At 38.6% G+C, this 26242-nt stretch overlaps 2 protein-coding genes across 2 annotated transcripts in view; both read right to left on the bottom strand.

Annotated features, from left to right (window-relative positions):
* Positions 1-9358: 9358 nt before the first annotated feature.
* On the bottom strand, positions 9359-17130 carry hspb8 (heat shock protein b8). The gene is made up of 3 exons (XM_084115589.1): positions 16191-17130; positions 14506-14569; positions 9359-10682 (listed from the first exon to the last, which is right to left on the bottom strand). Exons 1-3 carry the CDS (start codon positions 16579-16581, stop codon positions 10487-10489), a joined length of 651 nt encoding a protein of 216 aa, XP_083971715.1. The 5' UTR covers positions 16582-17130; the 3' UTR covers positions 9359-10486.
* Positions 17131-20567: 3437 nt separating this feature from the next.
* Positions 20568-26242, bottom strand: part of srrm4 (serine/arginine repetitive matrix 4) — a 54817-nt gene continuing 49142 nt past the window's right edge. Inside the window, exons 9-13 of the mRNA XM_084115588.1 lie at positions 25560-25888; positions 24466-24651; positions 24249-24353; positions 23993-24121; positions 20568-23087 (exon numbers count right to left, since the gene is read on the bottom strand). Coding sequence (XP_083971714.1) covers positions 22832-23087; positions 23993-24121; positions 24249-24353; positions 24466-24651; positions 25560-25888 — 1005 coding nt within the window. The 3' untranslated portion in view covers positions 20568-22831. The remainder of the gene's footprint in view (positions 23088-23992; positions 24122-24248; positions 24354-24465; positions 24652-25559; positions 25889-26242) is intronic.

Here is a 26242-nt window from a genome sequence, read left to right as displayed (position 1 = left end):
GATCAACGACATCAAAGCAGATGGGACATTCTTTAAAACGTCTTCTTCATTCGGGTTCGAACAGCGTGAGGGAGCGCAATGATGACAGCATTTTAGCAGATTTCTTTTGGCCGTAAAGCAATTCGTTACATCGCGAGACCTGATATCACACGATACTTCCTGACGCGGCGGCCGGCGGCCCGCCGGCTCAAAGTTGCAAGTGCGGATTTTCCGCTCACGGGCACCAGGGGGGTGCGAAACGACCACCATTCAACCCGAAATAAGTAATATAACCATTCCAGTGACTCCGAAGCTGTTCAGTTAAGGTAAAAAAGTTACTTAGTTCACCTTTAAACAGTTTGTGTAAATATACCTAAATGTCACTTCAGATGCAGCTTCTACGCCACCTATACACTGCATAGATTTAGTTGATACTGATTTCATGCTTTGACTCAGCTTTATAAATTAGTATAATTTGTAAATAGTTTTTGTTGTATTATCTGTATTTAGTGTATCAGTTAAATGCTGTTACAATAATTTAGATCCTTATTGTTTTATGCCACATAAACAACATTTATAACGACACTGTCTCCTTAGCTTCTTTTTCAAAAGGGTAGCTTTACTGTAGTTTAATTAGCTTGTACACTGCAGCTTAGGAGGAATACTTTAACTTTATGCTTTAAAAAAACAACAGCATCTTATAATACTCCCTCTAGAATACATCAAAATACTCCGTTAGCAGATACAAACGTGCATATGTTCGCTTCATTGCTTTTAAAAAATGAGCACACAGGTGGCAAATAAAAGCACACCACAGGAGCACAAAGGACATTTGTTTAGTCTATCCTTGGAGAAGCCTCACGCTACTCTGTTTCATCGCAAAAAGGAATGCGTACAACTACCGATTACGCAACTAGAATGTTAAACAGACCATCTGGAAGAATGGTTTAAGAGCACTGCTGGAGTTGTTTAAAAACGCATGGTGCAAATATCAGGACAGCAGCAGCACTACTTATAATCGGATAACAGCATTCCTTGCATTACTGTTGCCATGCTATCTAATAACAATTCACATCACTGAATACAGGAGAACACTTAAAAGGAACCTGCCTGGACATGCTTAAACACGTAATGATAATAAATGCAAAGCTCACAGCTCTGGCACTTATTCGACATTGTACATTCCCATGATGCATTAGGCTCTCTGTAGATCAGCGCGTTTTACTTTACTATTTAAGGCATGTAGTTATAGGAAGAGATGGCACTGCTCTGGCCCACTTCTCATGAGTAATTGTGTTTCAAACTACAGGCTCTGTGTCTCATTCATTACATCTGCGTCTATTATGTAAAGCCACTGGGAGAAACACAGAGCCGTGCTGAACTCCTCAGCAAGACTAAAGAGCATCCTTCACTCTTTATAGCCACGAGACTCTATGGAACAGTCGGTCTCAACGCAAGAGAAGGGAAGTGGGAAAGGGTGATGCCCTTATCACAGGTGATGCTGTCAGTGTCATTAATTTGCTCTGTTTCCATGTCCATTAAGAGTAATTGGAGTACTTTAGGCCAAGGATCAAGACAGATGTGTATGCTCCTATGGAGCTTGGACCGTGTGCCATGGGAGAAAAAGTCCACACTAATCACATCAGAGTTTAAAAGAAAGGTAGTAAAGTTTTTCTTTTTAAAAAGCTAAAAAAATAAAATAAAATAAAAACCTGTTGAACTGACTCAACAAAAAGTAGCCCAAGTTCTGTCATGACAACTCTTGGAGTGTTTGGCTTGGTAATGAATATTACAATGTTGATATGATTTGCCACACTTACAATGACGGACAAAGACTGAAGGAGAACACAAGGTATAAATGCAGGGACTAACAAGATAACTAATGAGGTGATTGACAATGCACAGGTGATAGACATGACTAATTAGAACAATCATGGAACACCAAAAACACAATGAAGGGGGGAAACACAGATCATACATGTAACACAAGCTAAGCTGATAGCTCAAGATGTAACAGTAGCTGCTTACCCATTAATATATATGGTACTTCCTTGAAAATAAATTCCAGCACAACAACCATAATTAAATGACTTTTCAAAATAGATACTTTACAGCGAACTGTTACACAGCTAGGCTGCATATGGCAATTTATCTGTGCAATAAAATACATTAGCCTACTCGCCTGTTGTTGAGTGATAACAACGCCATCTCCGCATCACTTTTTAACGCGTTTCAAACCCCTCAGCTCAGTTCTCACCATCTCCGAAAAGCCAAGCCAAATGAGCTGTCGCGTTCCTGTTGCCAGCAAAAAAATACTGACTCTCCTCTGTTCGGCGTTATTTATTTATTTATTTATTTTAAACGGTGATTCTCCGGAAGTTCGAGATTTAGCGTGCAGAGCGGAGCAACTGTTCCTTATACAGATACAACGAGACACTCGAGTGACATATGTGCGCAATTCTCCAATTTCCCGCGAAAACCATCCCGTCAAGTCTAAAATATACTTATTATAATAGGCTTCCCTAGTGAATCGGGGTAAGACAAAATCACGTTTTGGAAGAAGGATTGATGAAGTATTGACTTAGGCCTATTATTTATTTATTTTTAATGGTCCTATTTGTGTGCCTTTAACTTTTTCACATTCCACAGACTTATTAGCCTATGCTTGTGATGTCTTACATAAACCGTGCTACCTTCTCTTCATGTCCCAGATAATTCATGATGAGTTTCTTTGGTTTCAGGTGAAGTGACTCCAACACATCCCCAGCACAGCTCCCTCTGACTGAACTGTAGACTCCACGGGTCAGTGGTTCCTGTCTGCGATGAAATCTCTTTGTTTTTGTTTGAAAGAAGATGATTCGTCAGTCCATCAAAATAATAATGAATTATATAGGTACACAGAATAAAATGAATATTTATATAGCAATGATGCATTAAATTGATCAAAAGTGACAGGAAAGACATTTACAATTTTACAAACGTTTTCTATTTCAAATAAATGCTGTCCTTTTAAACTTTCTATTCATCAAAGAAAGTGTGTATTTCCACAAAAATATTACTTTAATATATATAAAAAATGATTAACTGTTTTCAACATTGATAATAATAAGAAATGTTTTTGAGCACTAAATCAGCATATTAGAATGATGGGGGATTCTGAGGGATCATGTGACACTTAAGACCGGAGTAATGATGCTGAAAATTCAGCTTTGACACCACAGGTATAAATTACATTTTAAAATATATTTAAAAGGAAAAAAAGTTATTTTAAATTGTCATTTTATTTCACAATATTACTATTTTACTGTGTTTTTGATCAAATAAATGCAGCCTTAGTCAGCATAAGAGATTTAAAAAAAACATCTTACCAACAAAAACATCTTACCAACCCCAAACTTTTGAACAGTAGTTTAGATTTATTTATTTATATATATATATATATATATACAGCAGTCTTCAACATAAAGTCTTGCAGTGCGACAGCAGCCTAATGTTGTCCGTTTGGTCTCCAGTGGTAACAAGACAATTTAAAAAAACAGCCTGAACCTGTCAGGGCCACTGTATTTGAAGCCATGCTGGATGGATTATTAGTGTAGCTGTGTATTACAGATATTGCTCAGGCCATACTGTGGTTTAAAATAACAAGCATCTTAATACTGAAGTTTGAAATGGCAGTGAAATAGTGAAATAATATTCTATTATTTATTTTTTTAAATTATATTGCACACCAGGGACAGACTCCAATATTCAGAATATTAAATAGAACCTGAACAAAACAATAAAGTGTTGAGCAAATGTAATTGTGCAGTCAGCAGTACACCTCTACAGTAGGCACTGAGATTAATAAGGGTGAGTTGGCTGCACTGGGCCCATTAAAGCAAGGTCCCCTGTGCACTCGTTCATTCTGAATCCAGGAAATAAAGTTAACAAGCACTTAGACACCTTCACAACCTCTATATAGACACCTCAACACTTTAATAGTTTCTACAACACTATTAACAATCAGTTCAATAAAATCTCTTTGCCTGTCAGAGGCTAAGCAGGACTTGGAACTGTTAGTTCTCATCAAACTGCTATTTGTTGCTTCCCCTTTAGATCTATAAATATCCTTAATTAGCGTCTCCCATAGAGCCCTTCCACCCCTCCGGTAGCAGATTGAACTACCTAGCCATCACTTCATCCCTACATTCTCTTCTGGTAGCATCATGGTTACTGCTTAGTAAGTGCTAAAAACTTGCAAGGACGCTATATAAACAGCATCTGCAATGTCCACTGGCCACATTTGTCTTTGCTTTCAATCTCTACAGCATCTCTTTTTGTGTAGTTAGTGCGTCTTTAATCGTACTGTGGCTGGACCTTCCAAAAAAAATCGTTCTTCCTTAGAATTTTCAATTTTGTCACTATGGCGGATGCTATCAAGTCACCATCCAGGCCTCAATATTGTAATGAGGTACCTTGGAATCCCCTGAGCTACAGATGGCCCAGTGCAATCTTTAACCAGCATTACGGCTTGCCTCCGTTATTGGACCCCCGAGACCTCAGCTGGATCGAGGGCATCTTCAGGAGGCTGGGGACGTCGTCTTGGCCCGGGTACTTGCGCACACCCGTGTTCGCTCCCTTTACTCAGGCCTCAGGACAGCACATCTCTAAACTGCACAGGGAGATGAGTGGAGGGGTGTCGGAAGTGGTTGGTGAGATGAGCAAGTGGAAAATTAGCTTGGATGTCAATCACTTCGCTCCCTCTGAGGTTACGGTCAAAATAAAGGACGGATTTTTGGAAATTGCAGGTATGGGTGAAAAAGTGTATTATTCTATATATATATATATATATATATATATATATATATATATATATATATATATGTGTGTGTGTGTATATATATATATATGTTTATATGAATAGTATATATGTTTATTTATTTTATTTATTTATTTAAATTTCACCTTTCCAACAGAATTCAATGTTAGATAACACATTATACATGTAATTAGTCTACAAAACAGAATAAGCCTGGAGATATTGTACATTTTATAATTTATGAATATTTTCTGAATATAATTTTTTTAATATATTTTTATATTTTAATATGATATACAAAATATATTATGCTCTTATTTGAGCTAATCAATCTCAATAATTTTGTTTGAATATATTTGATCCAAAGGAAAGCATGAAGAAAGACAAGATGAGCACGGCTTTATTACTAGATATTTTGCAAGAAAATACAAGTAAGTGTTAACATGCACACTACACTATATCTGAACTACTGTTCAAAAAAAGTTTTTTAATCTGTCTTATGCTCACCAAGGCTGCATTTATTTCATTAAATATACAGTAAAACAGTAATATTGTGAAATATTATTACATTTCAAAATAGCTGTTTTCTATTTTAATATACTTTTAAGCGTATTTTATTCATGTGATGTTAAGCTGAATTTTCAGCATCATTACTCCAGTCTTCAGTGTCACTTGATCCTTCAGAAATCATTCTAATATGCTGATTTCTGCTCAAGAAACTTTTCTTATTATTATCAATGCTGAAAACAGTTGTGCTGCTTAATATTTTTGACGACCGTGATGCATTTATTTTCTGGATTCTTTGATGAATAAAAAGTTAAAAAAGAACAGCATTTATTTGAATTTTTTTATAACATTATAAAATGTATTTACTGTCACATTTGATCAATTTAATGTGAATTAATTGCTGAATAAAAGTATTAATTTATTTAAAAGCAAAACATTAACTCAATGTCTATTTTATTCTGTTTTAGCATATAATATTTCACAGGGCAATGGTGTCAAATTGTCACAAAGCTGTCTATATCAAAGCAAATTTCTAGATTTTTTTCTCACCACTGCCTAAGACTTCCAGGTGGGGTTGATGCTGAAAATCTCCAGTCGTTTCTGTCCGCCGATGGGATCCTTACAGTGGAAGCACCATTACCCAGCATTCCCATCCCTGCTGATGTTATTATCCCTATCCAGGTATTGATTGGTTCTGACAGCCGTTTAATCTTTAATTATGCAGTCCGAACTTATTCACTAACTGAAGCTCAAAATTAGGCACTCAGTGTTCTGGGTGGCATGCATTGCACTTGTTTATAAGTTATTAAATGTGTCACCCTTATATTTAAGTGGTGCTTTCTGTCATTCATAGAAAAGTTTTCAATAGTGACAATTATTGTGCCACTTCACTAGGTAAATCCAAGGTTGAACACTAGCCATTCATTCTCCAGTACTTAATTGGTCTTATATAATAGGTAGACATCGCAGGTAGAGTAACTGTCTATCAGGTGCTGTATTTTAGCCAGTCTAATGTTAAAAAGCTGACAGCTATTTGCATTTGCTGGGAAAAGTAGGGAAAAAAGGGCATCTCAAAACTTATTTCAGTTGTTTTGTTGTATTATATTATTGCAGAGAATGTGGTCATCATGCTTTAAAAATTGCAGATATTGTTTACCCATTGCATGTCTTATTCAACTTAGGCCAATTTGCAGCACCGTTAAGCCGTGCCGTCATAACAGGCTGCAAAACAAAATATTTTTTTTACATTACTGCAAAAAAGATTTCAGAAATAATTAGAGGTATACGATTCTACAATGCCCCATAAACATCAAATGCCAAAGTCGAAGTCAGTTTATAAATTAATCACCCTGCAATTCCAATTACCAGGCTCATAATTGTTCTAATAACCAACAAAGAGATTAAATGCAAGCTCTTATTTTCCCGCAGGGGACATATTGGCCTTTCTTCACTACCCAGAAAATTAATATTCTTTGTGTACAGTGAACCTGGCACTTTAGGGTCTTGATTTGGCATTTAAGCACTTGACTTAATTTGAAAACTGTTTCACGTTTGCCACAGGTTGAGATGGAGGCACAAACCGTGGGAGGAAAACAACAAGAGCCTCAAGACGCCATTGAAGCCGAGGCTAAACCGGAATCATTTGAGGGAGAAACTCCCGAACCCTCTGTCTCAACTGAGCATCCTGAGGGTGAACAAGACCAGCAGACTGTATCTGATGTAGATCCATCTAGAGAACCACAACCCCAGTCCATCACAGAAGCTGCACCAGGTGCCTCTGAGTCTGGAAGAGAGCAGGTTGGAGAACCCAGCGATGGCATAGAGAAGGACAAAGAAGGTGCTATTCAAGAGGCGGTTGAGGGCATCGAGCGAGACACGGAGGAAGTCCATGAGTCTGCAGACAAGCCTCAGGCTCCAGAGACTCCAGACACCATCACCTCCGAGCAAGGAGAGCAGGCAGAGGTCACGCAGCCTCTGGAACTGGAGGGTGAAGAAGGATATACAGACCCTGCTGTGACAGAAGATGAGCAACCAACCTTTGGGCAAACCCAGGAGGTGTTCAACCCCCAGCTGGAGCTCCAAAATAAAATGGATGTAGAGAAAATTTAGGCTACAGAAAAACAACATCCCCAGCTCTTTCCTTAAGCTACGTCTACATTAATCCAGATACATTTGAAAATGGCATTTTCTTTGTCCATACTACTGTTTTCAAGCGTTTTCCCAAAGTTTATTGTCCACATTGAACCATCATAAATGCTAAAATGACCTTACTGCGCATGCATAATACGTAAAAAGCTTACTGAGATGATACCAGACATAAAGTTCTCAGGCTATTCTGCCACGATAATTGTATTAACAAAATATTTCACCACTTACTGGCGCATCCAAGTCGCACTCAATAGCCATTACATGGTCTAAAACACGATTGCCCTCGTGTTTTGCCGCAGGACAGCAAGTACATTTTCTGTCATCTTTCCAGGAATGTAATATGATTGTTCTTAAGCAACACTGTGAAAGTGAATACAGTTCCACATAGCAGGCACATACCGGTATAAACATAGATGTGTACACTGCCAGGCCAAGTCTCTGCTTGGATTGAAATAGGCAAATGCTTAAGAGTCTATGATTGGATGATTATTGCAGTGATTATTATGTTAACAGCATGTTATATGTTTGGCAACTGTTCCCTAATTGATGGAGTGTGTAGCTTTTCATTTTTTAAACAACCATGTAGGAAGACACATCACGGCCATATTCCATAATGACAATATCAAGATTCATCAGGCTCAGATTGTGAAACAGTGGTTTGGGAGTGGTTGAAGAATCAGTTGCACACATGAATTGGCACCTCTGAGTCCAGACCTGAAAGTCATTGAAAGTCTTTGGGATGTGCTGGAGGAGACTTTACAGAGTGCTGGACTCTTGTATTATCAATACAAGATCTTGACCAAAAAATTATGCACCTCTTGATAATTTTTTGGTCAAGTTCTTCTATTGACAATACATTTGCTTATTTAAATCCAAACAGCTTTTTTTTTTTTTTTTTGTCGGGCAGTGTATATTGGTACAACATGTGTCACATGACTTAACATGCGTTGTCATTTTCGAATACCTCCGGTGTTTTCAAATGTATCACTTTGGGAGAGCGTCATCGATAAGCTTTGTTTTCGCAAGACACACTGTCTCAGTGTAAGCGGAAGGCCAAAGAAAAAAAAAATGTTTTCAAATGTATCTGGGTGAATGTAGATATAGCCTTAGCCTCTTAATTCCCATAGATATTTTTGAGTTTACTGTAACATGCATCCTTTTAGCACTAATAAAGACCTGAGCACGATTGTGTGAAGCTTCTTGTTGTGCTTTACAATAACAAGAATGATTAATCAGGGAAAGCTGAGAAATGTTCAAACTTAGGTGACAGACGTAAATCTGTCACATTGGCACCTAGTTGACTTTCTGCTGTGCTTGCAGAGAATTTTACATGAATCATTTATGCAGTGAATATGGTTGCACATTACATCCCTTGAGTTTTAGTAAATATCGTATAATTCTCATCTAACTCGGGTGGTTAAGATGCCAGCTCCTCTTGAGCACGGGAATATTCATGATTCATTAACCTCAAACTCTGAAAATTAGACAACGAGAGAGCTCGGATCAATTTAAAGAGAAAAATCCAATGGGCAACACATCAGTTAATCAGCAGTGGAGGACCGTTTTCTTCAATATTTTCTCTCCACATCCTCGTGGAGGAGATTGAAAGCGAGCCAAAGCGTTCGGAATAATCTCCACACTAATCTGTCACCCAATTACCGCAACCGTGCAGAGACAACTCCCATGGAGTCGTTCCCATAAGCACACAGCCAATCTGCCAACCGAACACCCAGATGTGATCGAGGACAGAGGATTGTGAGACAGAGACAACCGAAGGAGGGAATGATGCTCGATTTATTACTCGAAAACATCCGAAGGTTATACAAGTGGGATAAGCAAACAGGTGTAAAGCTGAGAAATAATCTGTAATGCAGCCCAATTATTAACTTGATTGAGATTTGCAGAGAGGAGTAATAAAAGGCTTGCTTTCGTAAAATCATTTATTATAAAAACGCATAGCATACATCCCTACACAAAAAGAAAAAAGAACACCCACAAATAAGAAAGAAAGAAAAGACAATAAACAGCACTTGAGAAAAAGCTCTAGCATTCAGGCCCAGTTCCCAGAGAAGACCTTCATATAAATAGTCCAATGTGACAAAAATTCTGATTATTCAAACAGGGCCTTCATTCGAACTCAGGGACAAAACAAGATTAGGTTTAAATGAGGGACAGAAAGTCCATAACATATTTTAAAAACATTCAATTTCAACATCAAAGCTTGATTTCACATCCAATGTGTCTGAATGGAATTTATAACTCAACTCAAACACACATCGCATTCTCAGTGTCATCTTGATGAGATCGGCATGGCGGAGCAACAGTTTAAAGAGAATCGTAACTTACCAAGCAAATTAGATAAAAAGATAGGTCAAATGAAAATTAAGAGATTATTTACTCACCCTCGTGTCATTTCAAACCTGTATGACTTTCTACTTGGGAACACAAAAGAAGATATTTAAAAAAATGCTCTGCTTTTTTTTTTTTGTCTATACAATGAAAGTCAGAGGGGTTTAAAACAGCATTGGATCATATTGAAACTATTGTTTGGAGAATTTTTTTTCTTCTTTTGTTTTCCACAGAAAAAAGGTTTGGGACAACATGTTGGAGAATAAGAGATGATTTTTGGGTGAAAAATCCATTTAATTGTTGACATTTGAAGGGAACTCTATCGCCCCCTTTAGGACTGAGAGGAATGCAGGTTAAGTATATACAATGAGACGTGCCATTACAATGTTGACCGTGCATTCGCATCTACGTACATTTTTCCATGCCTATTTCCAGCCGTACAGAAATTGGGCCTGGTCTCATCCCATTTCACACCTTTTCCTTCTCACTTGACCGGTAGCTCTATCACATTTGTTTATCTTCATTGATATAGTAACCGAAAGCTTCTGGTATTTGATCCAACCATGTACTATGTAGAGTAACATTTAATTTATAAACTATTCACTAGCAGATTAATGACTTTTGATTTAAGTAATTTTTTGAAACTGATGAATCTAGATTTTAACACTGGCTTGGAACAAATACCATAGGCATGCGAACACAAGTTCACTCCCTGACATCAAAGACTGGAGCTGAAGCCATGCTGGGTTCCTGTAGTCTGGCCTCAGGTTCTTCCATGGATTCTGCAGGCATTTCGTTGCTGTAGAGGTAGTATGGAGGGGTCTGTCGGGCTTCAATGATGAGAACACCTTCCGGAGACAGAGAGGCGAACACAGTGACTGGGTCCACATCAGATGGGATTCTGCGAAAGTAGAGAGAGTTCAGAACGATGTCCATTTTCCACCAGTAGAAATAAAGGTTCTAAAACTGGATTTTTGCTGACATAGAATGTCTGGATCCCCAAAAAATCTTTCAGTGAACCATTTTTTCTTAGAGTGATGAACATTTTAATAAATAACCTTTTGTGCAATGGAAAGGTTCCATGAATGTTTAAGTTTCTTTCTGGAACCATAGATGCCAATAAAGAACCCTTATTTTTCTTGGTGTACCCCCCAACACACAAAGATTTAAAGATTAGATTAGCTATTTTTAAAGGGAGAGTTCATCCAAAAATGAAAATTACCCCATGATTTACTAACCCTCAAGCCATCCTAAGTGTATATGACTATCATCTTTCAGACGAACACAATCGGAGTTATATTAAAAATATCATTGCTCTTCTGAGCTTTATGATGGTAGTGAATGGCGGTCCTGATTTTGAAGCCCAAAAAAGTGAATCCATCCATTTTCGTACTTTACTTTCTTATTTTTCTACTTTCACTTCAGAAGACCTAAGTTACCCCCCTGAGCCGTGTGGAGTACTTTTATGATGGATGGATGGACTTTTTTGGGCTTCAAAATCTCGCCCCCCCCCCCCATTCACTGCCATTATAAAGCTTGAAGAGCCAGAACATATTTTAATATAACTCTGATTGTATTTGTCTGGAAGAAGAAAGTCATATACACCTAGGATGGCTTGAGGGTGAGTAAATCACGGGGTGATTTTCATTTTTGGGTGAACTATCCCTTTAAATGTGGTTGTACTGTACATTGATACATCTTTGATATCTAATATCTAAATGCACACCATATTTTGCAACTTAAAAAGTGCTTTTTGACTGTACCTTACAGCTGCACTGAAACAAAGCTTGAAACCAAATGTTACAATAAGAACTTGACAATGGTCAGTTTAATATTAACATCTACATGTACACAGAATTGTCTGAACATAACCCAGATTAACTGAGGTCTAACTCAAGTCTTTAGGTTAATATTAACCCAGAATGGGAATCATCATGGAAATTGCAAACACTATGCCCTATACTCTGTATGTTCTCATTATGGTTTAATTTTCAACAAACTTCATTTTCTCTGTGGCAGCTTGTGGCTAGAAGATAATTCTCAATGCATTTTGTGGTTTTCATTTTAATGTTCTGCCTGCCATCACTTGCAATGAGAAAGAGAGAGAGAGAGAGAGAGAGTGAACGAGGGAGCCCTGCTCCAGGTGCTGGCTCAGAAATAGAATCTGTTCCCAATTATTACAAATCGCCTCCTGATGCAAAGTTTATCACCAGAAATTTCTATCTACAGACTAGTCTAATCATCCAGCAGGCAGACTGACTGCAGCTGTTCTAATGAGAGGAGTTCTCACTGTCTGTTTGAATGTGTTGCCTTTAAGGCTGGATTAACATAAATTCATATCTGCTCTACAGAGAAAGGGTGGAACTTGTTTTAAACGTGAATGGATGGTGATATCATGCAAAACTACTTCCTGCTGGTCTTCTTCGACAACAGTCTAAAGGGTGGGGGAACTTTTAGGGCTGCTTTAGAGATTCGAGAGACGAATGCTGTGTTTGGAAAATGCTAGATGAAATAATTGCACTTAACAATATTGCAATATTGTAACCTGTAGTTCTATGTCTGTTTAGCTTCATTGTGTTTTTATTCTGTTCCCTGCTCTGCTTTGCCTGAGTTCTGTTCCCTAGTTAGTTTTCTTGGTTATTCATAAGCTCTACACCTGTTCTGTTTTACCTTGATTACCCTGTCTGTGTATTTAAGCCCTTCATTTCTTAATTTTAAATGTAATTCAATTTTTAATGTAAGGAAATACAATTTAAACAAAATTCCTCATATACCTAATACACTACTGTTCAAAAGTTAGGGGTCAGCAATATTTTTTTTAATTCTTATGCTCACCAAGACTGAATGTATAAGATCAAAAATACAGTAAAAACTGTATTATTGTGAAATATTATTACAATTGTAAATAACTGTTTTCCATTTAAATATATATAGAATGTATTTATTCCTCTGATGTCATCATTACTCCAGTCTCCAGTGCCACAATCATTCTGAAATCATTCGAATATTTGGTGCTCAGTGAAAATTTCTAGTTATTATCAATACTGAAAACACTTATGTTGTTAAATATTTTTGTGTAAACTGTGATACATATTTTCTCAGGTTACTTTGATAAATAGAAAGTTCAAAAGAACAGCATGTATTTTAAATAGAAAGCTTTTGTAATGTTATAAATGTCTTTACTGTCACTTTTGATCGATTTAATGAATCCTGGCGGAATAAATGTATTCATTTCTTTCAAAAAATAAAAACAAATCTTACTGAACCCAAACCCTATCTGCAAATGCTTCCTCCACAAGGAATTTGGCTAGAAGAACAACGTAATGTTATTGACACCTATGATACTTTAAAATGCTACCTAGTTAGCTCACTAAGGTTTTCTGTACTGTTTTATTTTTATGAATGTTGAGAAAGAGTGTGAGAGAACACAACAGAGAGAGATAAAGAGAGAGAGACAGTGTCCCTGAGCTTTGTCAGTCATCATGGCCAAATAAGGCTGGAAGGTTTCACACTTGTTGCCAAGCATCTGCTGAGTTTATATAAACCTTAGCATGTAGCCGACTGCAGTAGCCTGACACTATTCAATTAGCACAGCAATGTTATAGCCGTCCTGCGCTGTGACTCAGACATCACAGCTCTGCTACTGAGGAGCAAATGGCAGAGATTGAGATTTCATTCAATAGCTGAAAGTTATTAATAAAAAAGCTCAATGTAATTTATGCGTGGCCTGTATCTTCTATAAGTGTGTGTTCTTAGCTTAGTTTAGCAGAATGCTAATGTTCAACTGTTGGAATTTCACACAACCAACATGGCCTGTCAACATCAAATTAGCTAAGCAGTTTACATTGGATGTAGAAGAAAGACTTAAAACACTGAGAGGAAGCTTTCATTATTAATCATACTTATCGTTCAAAAGTTTAGGGTCGGTAAGATTTCTTCATATTTTTGAAAGGAGCCTCTTATGCTCAAAGCTGCATTTATTTGATCAAAAATGCAGTAAAAACAAAAAGTAAATAACTACTGTAAAAAAATGTGGTAATATTGTGAATATTATCATTTAAAATAAATAATGTTTAATGTAATTTAATCCTGTGATGGCAAAGCTGATTTTTCAGCATCTACTCTTCAGTGTCACACGATCCTTCAGAAATCATTATATGCTGATATGATGCTTAAGAAACATTTCTTATTATTATCATAGCTTAATATTTATGTGGAAACTGTGATTCAATGTTTTATTTTAGTTTATAAAAGTCTTTACTGTTTTTTTGTGTTCAGTTTTTTCCCTTGCTGAATAAAAGTTCTTTCTTGGATTTTACTGACCCCAAACATTTGAACAATATAGTGTAAAAAGTGCTGGATTTGTTCAATAATTAAACTCTCTTTCTTTCTTAGTCTATTTCTGTGTGTCTCTGTCAGAGAAACAGCATGTTGACGAAAAAAATCAAATCACTATTTATCTTAATTACTGCAGACATCGGAGCCACATGATATGTTGTCTATTTTATCTCTATAACTTTGATTCTTTTCCTCTGCCTCTACCATCCAATTTGACTCTCTGAAGAGCAAGAAGAAAGCAGAGAGGTTGGGGCGGGTGGAGGAGTAGGAATGCTTTGTGTTGCTTTAATAACTCAGAGTGACATTCCTCTGGAAGCTGCTTCATCATTCTAGAAGGTTCCAAATCAGAAGCCCCCGGAAACTTTTGATACAATCATCATACTTACTGAATTTTCTTCGTGAAGTTTTTGGTAACAATTCCGCCCTCGTCTTGCTTTTCCTCGTGTTTTCCTGGTGAAAAGACAAAGGCAGTTGTTAACGCAGAGATGGATATGACCATAAAACACTTGTGAATAAGAACTTATTTCGAAAAAGATGTTGCTTTAAACACAACATCAACAGGTTTCTTCAAGTGAATCCCCACACTGGTTGCTCACAGAAGAGTAACCTTTGCCACACTGACATAAAATTAGACCCGAACATGTTTATTAGTATCAGATTTTCTAGCCATGGCATATAAGGTTTTTTCTTCTTCTTTTTTTCACATTTTACAGACATTGCAAAGGCAACACTATATATGATTTTGTAGTATTTCAAACCAAGGAAGCCTGTTTAAAAGCCTCTTGGCCTCATTCTCTGCAGCTGTTGGTCACTAAATGCCAGTCATGCCATATTGTGTCTCGGCGCGGTCTACATATCTCCAATAACCAGCTCTTTAGAAAACACATTTGATTGATCAATATGCTCATAGCACTTTCAACATTTCTAATCAACAACTATCCACATATATAGACATTTACCCACTGACATACTGTGCAATGGCCTTTCCCTATTTAACAGAGACATTCAAACTGTGACATTTGTTTGACAATGCTTTACTTCAGGGCAACGTTGAACTTAAATGTTTTGCTGATTTTGGTGGTCCAAAACCGGTCATCAGAATCTGAGTTCAGTGAAAAGGCCTTTAGTAAAACAGTGCGTAGGGTGGTTCACTTTGATATCTCTGTGTGACACTTTTAGAATGAGGTTATGTGAAGTTAAGTCTCGCTGTCCCCACCCTCCTCCCACTGTGACTGAGTGACCCAGCTGGAATACCAGCACAGTGTTTATATTAATCCCTGCACACCAGGCCTTTGCTCTCTCCTGAACTCTGAACTTCTGTCCTGCCATCACAGTCAACAAAATGTATTTCTGGAGCAGGCAGCAACTGGCCTTCGACTTTTCCGCATTATAGATACACAATTTCAGTTTTTACAAAAGAACTTTAGTGATTAAAGAGAAAAGTATGGGACTATTTCAATGTGTTTAATGTAAGTGGTCATCAAGGGATCTCAGCAGTTGGCTAATTACAAGTGATTAGCTGATAATGTGCAAGTCATACTCAAAGGCCTTCCATTCTCAAACTGCAGCGGAGAAACAGCAGCAGAGATTTATGGAACATGGAGTCCAATATTTAAAATAGGATATTAAAGCAATTACAATGGGACATAAAACATTCTAAAAATTCAAGTCAATTTTGAGAAATAAACAAATTCATATTAAATAATCTGTGTGCTAGGCCTATATGAAATAACAAAATACATAAATACAAATACATACTTGGCAGAAATATTTGTTATTTATTATTTTGTAAGAAAGGGCCTTATTAATGTAGGAATAATGACAAAAAAACCTACCAAAAATGGCTAGGTAATACGTTAAAAAAAGTTCCTATGTTTCATAGTAAATTAAATGCATATGACGAACTGCTTAATGCTCCTCTATTTAGGGTAAATCGTCAGGTAAATGCACAAATGTAAATTATAATCCATTCAACATTATTCCATGATTCATTATAATAGGCTATAAAGGTAATTCACTTTGTGTTCTCATAATAACTCATCCTTCTCAATGATTAGATGTGTTTTCTCACCTGACACCTCTATAAAACCGTCTTTAGTTTTGACATTAAGCTCCTCAGGTTTGAAGCTGTGCACGTTCACGCAAACTTTCCAAGGCTCGTCTGGGTTGGTCGGGGGCGCGCTGGATCGGCGAGGGCTCTCGCTGTACATGGAGCTGAAGCCCTGCGGCGAACCCATGCTCGCCCGCGGGAAGCCCGTGCGCAACGAGCCCGACCACGGCGCGTCGAGGCGGGCGCTCAGCCGAGGTCTCGCCCAGCCGGGCCATTCCATCGATAACTCGTCGGGAAAGGGTGACAGTCCAAAGTCATCTTCCATAAAGCGAGATGCGAGTGACTGTTCCCGGAACGGATCCCGTGGAATCCTCTGTCGGTTGCCCATAGTGTAGTAATCCCCTTCTGCCATTGTGAAACTTGGAAAAAGTGAGTTTAGACAACTTTTCCTGTTCAGAACGTCGCGTTGCTGTCAGATTTCCGAATAGGATCAATTATTAAAAAGAGCTCAAAACAAAAAAAAAGCTCGTTTTTTTTTTCGCAACAAAAGCGCAAAAACTCTCCAGGCGCGTGATTACGCACCTAAGTTTTAGCCTACCACTGTACTCATGTATGAGTTCTAGAAGTTTACTGACGATGTAAGTGCTCTTTCACCGGTTTATATGTGATTTGCCGGTCTATAAAGTCCAGAAAGTGCTCGGTAGCACACGACAGCTGACTGAAGACCCTCCCTATCCAAGTTTAGACCCCGGGCTGTGACTGGCTCCACCGGACAGCGACTGGTCCAATCTCACCCACCCCCAGATGACTCATTCACTTCATAATAGAACACTACTCACTCCTCAAGGCCAGAGAGGAGTCACACACTCATAAGAACAACACTAATAACGTTCTAAACACGAAATGTGACGAAATACAACATAGGCATGCGGTAGGCCTATCTCCTTTCCTTCTTCAAACGAGTCCTCCTTGCATACGTCATGTAGGGGAAAGTAGGCTACGTAAGATGAGCGAGAAAAACCATGCACTCAGTTATATTTTAGGATGTCTTATATCTGTTGAAATGTATAAGCCATGCCTTAGGCCTACTTAAAATGTATTTAATTGTATTATAAGAAACAAAATATCAACATTTATTTGACTTTTCAGACATATTTTCTTTTAGCAAGTATACATTATTATATAGAATATAATAAGTACATACTTTTAGATATTTTTAAATATAAAAGTTTTTAAAGTTTTTTTAATTTTACTGTATAATGTTAGAAAAAAACATTTTGATCACTTCATGGTTTCCATAGAAATAGGGCCATATGTCATGTGAAAGTGGTCCATGTTAAAAAAATAAATACTTTCACTTTCATGCACTTTTATTATGTGCTCTTCTCAGTCACAAAAAGATAAAATAATTCCTGTTTATTTTGGTCAAATAAAAATCAAGCACACCTCTCTATGTGGCTTAGCTTACCCTCTGACTTGTAACACGTAGAGTCCAAAGAGGAAGATGAGGAGACGATGAAAGTACAAATAAGGTAATACTTTAATCAAAATAAACAAAAGCAAATATCCATAAAGCAACATAACAGTGAGCACTAAAACTCAGTCAACACCAGACAACTGAACAAAAGGAACTGAAGGGTATAAATACACACATGATAATGCTCTGAATGCAAACAGGTGAACTAATTAATGAATAACCATGGATACTAATGATGGTGGGAAACAAAGGACAAAGAAAACAGGATGTAACAAAAATTAAAACCAAACACAATGAAAGTGTGAGAACGCCCAGTAACGGTTCGACCAAGCGATTGGGGGCTGGGGGTTCTGGAGGAGGACGCAGAGCTGGTGAAGGGCTGGAAATCGGCAGGAGGGCAGACGAGAGGAACTAGGGAGGAGTGGATGGTGGCAGAATCCAGGGAGGAGTCAATGGCGGTGACAGCCCACGGCGGAGTTGATGGAGCCTTGGCAGAGTAGACCAGGGTGTAGATTAAGAGCTGAAGTGGGTGAACGACTCTGATGACTTAGGAGACCATGGTGAAGCCACTGCAACGAGCGATGGAGGTGGAGCCAAGGAGCCCGAGGACTGTGCTGATGACATGCAGACTGAGGAAAGAGGAGGAGCATGCGGGAAGGAGGAGCCCGGTGAAGCCGTAGGGGTGGAGGGACTAAGCGTAGCTGACGACACACAAGTCCGTGGCGACTGACCAGGGTGGAGCCAGTGGGACGAGGGAACCCAGAGGAGGCAGAAGGACGATGGTTCTGGGTGAAGCTGAGGGAGGGAGGAGCCAAGGCAGAGCTGGTGAGTAGACTGGCAGAGGTGGAGTGAATAGCTCAGAAGCTGAAGGCAGAGCTATGGGAACCTCTTGCCTAGACTGTGCTGGCGACCGGAGGACCCGAGGCAGATCCACACTTGAGTGGGGTAATAGGAGATGTCAGGGCTGAAGAGCTGGCTGGATTGTGAAGTGGTGGTGGGAGAGGGAGACTGGGCGGGTGCTCTGCAGGTAACAGTAATTCAGAATTGGGCAGAAACAACAATGACGAATACACAGGGGACTCTGAACTAGGCAAGATCATTGATGACAAAGACACAGGAAATTCTGAGCTGGGTAGGATCAGCATCAATGGGAGATAAAAGGAGTCTTCCTCTGCTAAACTTCCCAAACAACTACTGGGCTCTGGAATTGGCGACGTGATGATTGATGTTGGGTGGGGCTGGACGGTCGCGCTGTTCTCCTCTTCAGCGTTTCCCAACTCAAAGAACCATCCGTCCACCCAGAGAGCAAAGTTGATGTACTTTGCTAGACTCCAACAGCGATCCCGACTGGGAATGAGGAAGCCCATACCAAAAACCTTGCATGAGTGTGAGCACGTCACCCGGTGGCAGATGTCAGTGAACTCCTCCACACAATCCTCTAAACATCAGCCACCTTGGAAAATAAAAATAACTCCTCCACGTAGTCCCGGCCAGTTTCACAGTGCCACATTGATGGCAGCGATTTTCATCTTTCTTCTCATTCTTTGGGTCTGGTGTCCTTTAACACGTAGCGTCCAAAGAGGAAAATGAGGAGACGACTTTAAAAAGTCATAAAAATACTTTGATCAAAATAAACAAAAGCAGATATCCAGTCATGATAAAGCAACGTAACAGTGAGCACTAAAACTCAATAAACACCAGAAAACTGAACAAAAGGAACTGAAGGGTATAAATACACACGATAATGATCTGAATGCAAACAGGTGAACTAATTAATGAATAACCATGGATACTAATGATGGTGGGAAACTAAGGACAAAGGAAACAGTCCTTGTCCTTGAAAATGAAAACCAAACACCAGGACTGAATCCGAAATAGCCCCCTAAACCCTTAATCACTATTCCCTACAGTACGTTAGTCCACTAATACAGTTCACAAATGGCGCTTTTCCACTGCATGGTACGGTACGGCTCGGTTCGGTACGGCTCACTTATGGCGCATTTCCACTGCATGGTACGGTGCGGTACGGCTCGCTTCGGCTCGCTTTAAATGGTACCACCTCTGTTGAGGTTCCAAGCGTACCGTACCGATACTAAAATGTGACGTGAAAACACTGCAGATCACTGATTGGTCAGACAGAATCATCGACCAGCGTCATTGTATTTACGACACGAGACACTAAACCCGCTAGATTTAAATAGCCAGTAGACAACAGCCAACACTGTAGCGCCTGTTTTAAAAGTATTTGCTTTAAAAAAAAAAGAGTATAAACTTCAAAAAAGAAATGGCTGAATCGTGGTCAGTGGACGAGGTGCAGACGTTCCTCTCGTTGGTTGCCGAGGAGTGGATGGGGAAATGGGAATGAAAAATTCGCATTTAATATGATGATGTCATGGCAGTAGAGACGGCAACTATAACGATCAGTCCCACCCACTTTGAAGCGGTACTAACTGCAGTGGAAAAGCAACCGAGCTAAAGCGAACCGAACTGTGCCGTACCGAGTCGAGTCGTACCACGCAGTGGAAAAGCGAAGCGAGCCGAACTGTTCCGTACTGAGCCGAACCGAGCCGTACCATGCAGTGGAAAAGCGCCATTAATGGAGTGAATGAAAACGAGTGAGCGAATTGAGACAACCGTTGAGAGTACATCGGCTGTACACTCGTTAATGTGGGATAGAACGAGTGTACTCGATAACGTCCACTATGGTTTCGGACAGCACTACAATTGACTGTCCCTTCAAATAATAATGCCCTATTTGAGGGTATAGGGGGCAATTTCGGATTCAGCCAATGGAAGTGTGACAAGACCCATCTTACCCCACCCTCCATTTTTTTACTATGCAAATCACAAACGCAAGGATATAATTTGAATGTGAATAAAGAGAGTGCAATTTTAAAGAAACAAAATATTGGGTGAATTAATTAGATGAATAATTTATTTAGAACTCTTTGAATATCATTACAGATTCAGACCACAGAGAACTAGCCATTAATTTGAAGAGCAAGGGAGACATTGATACTCTTGTGCACATAGACAGCATTGTATATACATAGTAGAATAGGGTAATATGAGGAATGTCCTTAGCATAATCTTCAAGCCTGATGCCCTGCACTGAGGTTTTTTACTTTGCACTAAAACCAAAACACACTTGCTATATATCTTTACCGCACATTTTGTGCAAAAATAATTATTGGTATTACAGGATGTTGCAATAGTGTTTTGCAGTTACAGAAGCCAATGGCAACCTCTGTAGCATGTTTTGACTTTGATTCTGTAAAAAAATGGCAACATTTCAGCTTTTTTTTTTTTTTTTTTAGAAAGAATGCAAATAATGTAAATTAGAAAGCCAGCCTTGTAAACAGTCAGTACCACTACTCCATCTCAATAAATAAAGCCCATGCCTAATATTGCCGCACTAAACGTTTGCATATTTACACAACAGATTTACATAATCATTTACTAAACTCATTTACGGTTTGAGACGAGAGAACAAGATGAATTCAACAAGATAAAACATTTGATACACTTCAAGTTTTTTCCCCTTCATCTACAACAAATTTTCTGTACAAGTGTCAGAATTCACAACAGTCAGACAGCTAATAATGTACAGTGCATAGAGATCACCATGCCTTCGTTTAACAAGCACTCCAATAGACTTTATGACACAGAAACAAAGAAACTGCCATTATCTGTTGTGATGAAGGTGATGATTTTTATACGCTGTTTCATCAAGCTGTATCACACAACAAATATATATCTTTGATCCTTTCAAAAAATCCTTGATCTAGCCACTCTGATGGATTTCTTATAACAGCCGTCTTCATTTCTCCCAGTCTGTAATAGTTTCTCTGTTGTTACACTGATGTGCAACCAATAAATATGCTTTATAAAACATTTGTATTTATAAATATCATCATCATTTACATTATGTAAAGTTTGTGATTTAATTAATGCAGGACTGAATGTTTAAACTGTGGGATTTTGTGGAAAACTAATAGAAAATATCAATCAGTCAAAAATGGATGATATACTGTAAACAAAAAAGTTTTCTATATGAATATCAAAGGTTTTATATTATAAATAATTCAAGTGATCAGAGTAATAAATATTTATACCGCACTATTTGCATACCTAACAGAAATAAATAACAGATACAAATAGAAATGACTAGGCATTAAAATAATAAATAATTCAAAATATTATACAATTTAATACAACTTATGTTACAAATTACATAATAATAATAATAATAATAATAATAATAATAATAATAATAATATGTATGCCAGTGTCAGTAGAGTTTTACCTTTCTTTGTTCACTCAGAAGTAGCCTTGAATTTGATGGATAAAAAAAAAACTTCATTCTGTCTCTTGAGGTCTTGTAACACATTTTTTAACACAGTATGGACAGCTGGACCCTGCAAAAGGGTTCCTACCAGTGGAGCACATCCGCTGCATTTTGATTGTCCACCATCATCATCATCATCTCCATCACAGCCAATGACATTTGAATTGTTTTCCAGTTCAACAGAAGATAAATAAAGCTGGCATTTGGGCTGATGGGGTGTGCGTTTGCCGGTGGGGCTAATTCGGATGGCACATTTTTCAAAGTGAAGGTGTGTGCAACACAGAAGCGGCTGCTCTCAGTAAAAGCTGTTATGGAAGCAATAAATCTTTCTCCTCAAGCGCTTTTGACATCTATAAAAAAAGAAAACACTACAAAAATACAATAGATTTAAACATCGGCTTTTACAGTCAAGGCTATGAGCGTCTCGTGAGTGACCCTGCACATGAAGACACTTCCTTTTATCTACTACGGCTGCTTTTGATAAATGAACAACAATATCCTCACACCTATGAGCAAAACCAGGTATAGCAGAAACTCACGCATTGCAGTGCACATAGTGAAACCTCCATTCAGGTCCTTCCTACAACAGCAGGTTTTGTGAGCAGGCTTTTTCTTTTCCTTTGAGCGGGATGGATGAAAGCACACAGTTTAGTACACAACAATATGGAAAGCTTCAGTCTTATCTGACACTGAACAGATGATCCTGTCACTGCCTGGTCTTCCACATCCAAGCACAGCATGTTCTCAGTGCTGCTCCATTTCATTTCCAGTTACAATAAGATGCGGTCCTGGGCTCATGCTGTAGCTCAGCATTCCAGCATCTGGTTCATCCGTAAATTAGCGACGGGCTCTGCTGTAGCTCACAATTGAGTCATAGCTTCTGCTCCGACTGCGACTGCGTCTGCTATATACAGAGTTCCACGATGAGCTGCGACTGTAGCTCCTGTATGATGAAGAAGTGTGACTGCGACTGCGACTGCGACTCCGTGAACGACTGCGTCCGAGAGAAAACAGGCGCCAGGACAGGAGGCTGGAGGATCTGCTGCTGACAGAGGGGCTGGGACGATGGTAAGGGATGGGCCTCTTTCTGGCACTGTGCAGGACAGGAAGGCATGCAGAAAGAGAATACAAAGAAAGGCTTAGTAATAACTTGGTAATTTTACATTAGAAAAATCTTTTTTGTCTAACAATCTCTCAAGGAAATCTCTTATGCTCACCATGTCTGCATTTATTTGATCAAAAAATACGGTAAAAACGGTAACATTGTGACATATTATTACAATTTAAAATAAGTGTCTTCTATTGTAATATATTTTAAAATGTAATTTATTCCTGTGATGGCAAAGCTGAGTTTTCAGCATCATTACTCCAGTCTTCAGCATCACATGATCCTTCAGAAATCATTCTGATATGCTGATTTGCTGCTCAGTAAACATTTTTTATTATTATTATCAATGTTGAAAACAGTTGTGCTGCTTAATATTTTTGTGGAAACTGTAATTTTCTTCAGGATTTTTTGATGAAATAAAAGTTCAAAGGAACAACATTTATTTAAAGTAGAAATGTTTTGTAACATTATAAATGTCTTTGCTATAAATATATATTGTTATACAATTGCTTCTCCTAAACAGCCATCAACATTAATTTGAAGACTGTATGTCTATTTTTATTTCTCCTGAGGATGCCAGCAGAAAGCTCTGCATTTTTACACAAACTTTGAATGCCTGACATTCCCACGACTTGCTTGTTAATGTGTTAAATATTTTTTGCTAATTTGCTAATGCCTTCAGCTACCAATTAGAGTGTGCGCTCAGCTCACTTTTAATTCATTCTGCAGGTTTCTAGAGATTTCTTCCTAGAATCAGTGCAGAAAGCTGTGGGAAAAGTATATAGTCTCATTCTGGGTTAACTGATCTCCAAAGTAGGATCAGCAGAGTTGTTTATGTTTGTGATTCATACAGTTTGTATTGTAACACTAGTATTTCTCTAAGAACAAACCTTGTAATTCTACGGGCTTCCAGGTGGCTGGGGGAATCTCTTCTTCTCTTTCTCATAGGGGAGCAAGGTCTTCTCCTGCTGTGCTTTCTACTCTTGCAGGAGCTGCAGTCTCTTTTCCGCTCTCGAAACCTTTTCATCCACACATAAAAGAGATGCGAGCATGTATGTGTTCAAAAACAGATTTCAGCAATGCCACAGTCATTATCAAAGAATTATATTAGATCAAATTACACATCTCCTTTCAGCTAAAAATCACCTGTCTGGTGTGCACCGTGAGTAATTTAGACTGCGGCAACTGCTCGCACTAGACAGACTGTCTCTCCGTGAATCCAGCGAATAACTGGACGAACGGGAATATGATCTGTAAGTGAGCCGGGGGGAATGATATTGTCAGATACAAACATACGAGTTTATGACTAAATCGAAAGCTTAAAATAAGAGTTCCTATAATAAATAGCCGCTGTGTGACCCACCTCCTCCCTGAGGACAGGGATCGGCTTCTGGAATAGCGCCCTGAGTATCTGCTTTGGGATGATATGCTTCTGCTGCGGGACCTCGCTCGTTCCTGATATCTATCATAAGACGGACTCCGATTTCTATCTGTGACGAGACCCAGAGGCTGTGTCTTCTCCAAATCAGCGTTCCTGCCTGTTTCTTCACTGGAATTACAAGAGGGAAATTATTTTATCACAGTGTAAGTGACAGGATATCTGGATATTTGCAGAGAGAGAGTCTGCACTTTGTACCAGGATTATTATAGTTAACTAGACATTAAAACACAAAACTAAAAAAAAATTACTTTAAGTAAAATTAAAATAAAATCTAATTCAAACTATTAATAAAATCTATAATAGTATCTCAATGATGCCTTAATAGCACTGCTCTATGTAACTGCTGTTTTGGTCACTCATCAGTGGTCATATGTTAAAAGTGAAATGGAAGCCGAACCTACACCGACAATTCTTTCACTGGAAAGATACATGGTTTAATGGCATGTTAGTGATACATTTGATGTACACCATCAAAATATTTAAAGAGGCTATATGCGTTTTTCTGAAATTTAAACTCGCGACTGACACCTGTGGCCAAAAAACAGAACTGCTCTTCCTTTCTGCTCGCTCTCGTACGTGCACACTTCACAAGTCATCTGCTGCAAGGAGGTCAACATTATGTTTACAGAGGTAAGAACAGTCAAATACATATATTGTTTGAGATAAGTGTTCTCTTACACTGATAAGAGTAAGTTTCTCCAATGCACTGCTTGCGAGTGTAGGCTACTTGCTGACTAGCGGTGGTGGCAGAGTGATCTGAAACGTTTAACATGAACGCGCTTGACGTCACATCCGCAGACAGCGCGGGAAAAATCCGACCCGACAGAAAATAGGAAAAATAGGATACAGGCTTATAGGTGCACCCACTGTGAGCGGACAAGGTGTCAGTATGCTCATCAGCAGATGTTTGAGTCATAAATGGTAAAATAAAAAGGCTATTGTTACGTTTATTTTGGGGAAAAAGTTGCATATAGCCCCTTTAAAGTTAATGTAAAATGCATTCAAAACAGCCTTACCCTTTAAACTTGTTGAAGACAGAGCTGTGTAGGGTATTTTCTCTGAGTACTGGTTTACCCAGAGAGTCATAGCTGGTTAGTGAGTTGCCTGAATCCGAGGCATTGTCCCCATCGGCTAGTCTAAGCTTCTCAGGACATGTTAAATCCTGACAAGAGAACTTTCCATTTCTGGTCACTTTTGACCTTGTGATGCCAGTTTTACTTGACAGTGGAGAGGACGTGTCATTTCCCGAATCGTAATCTGCCTGACCTTTGCCCTTATTGGATATTGAGTCCTGGACGATCATCATTTTGTTTAAACCCTCAACCCCATGACGTGATGGTGAGACCTGCAAGCAGACAAAGCAAAGTTGTTGTTTTTCTAAAGAAAATTAAGGCCGTATCAATCTGCTACCTGCATGATGCAGTCTGAGTACTCTTTAAAAGGCACATATGTCCCTACAGAGCACAGAGAGGAAATTAATCAAGATTTTTTTGGGACAGAAACTAAAAGATTAAAATCCGCCATGCAAATCTGTCACATGCGAGAAGTTTGAAAAGAAAGGAGAAGAACAAAGCAAGTACTCTTACAAAAGAAACTAATGAAAAAGAGACTGAAGAGAGAAAAGAACAATGAACCAATGCTAATGAAAAAGGCAAATTAAAGAAAACATCCAGATCAAAAAAAGAGAGAAAAGAACCTA

Source organism: Abramis brama (genome assembly GCF_963993115.1).
Source record: "Abramis brama genome assembly, chromosome: 5".
In the NCBI taxonomy this organism is placed as follows: domain Eukaryota; kingdom Metazoa; phylum Chordata; class Actinopteri; order Cypriniformes; family Leuciscidae; genus Abramis; species Abramis brama.
Note: the sequence above shows the minus strand (reverse complement) of the source record. Positions and strands in the feature narration are given on the sequence as shown.

Bases quoted from the DNA above. Each gene is read 5' to 3' on its own strand.
- hspb8 (XM_084115589.1), bottom strand. From the start codon at position 16,581: ATGGCAGAAGGGGATTACTACACTATGGGCAACCGACAGAGGATTCCA. The intron at 14,570-16,190 runs GTGAGAAAACAC...TCTTTTCACCAG, and splicing joins CGGTTTTATAGAGGTGTCAG to GAAAACACGAGGAAAAGCAA. The intron at 10,683-14,505 runs GTAAGTATGATG...CTACTTTCGCAG, and splicing joins AACTTCACGAAGAAAATTCA to AATCCCATCTGATGTGGACC.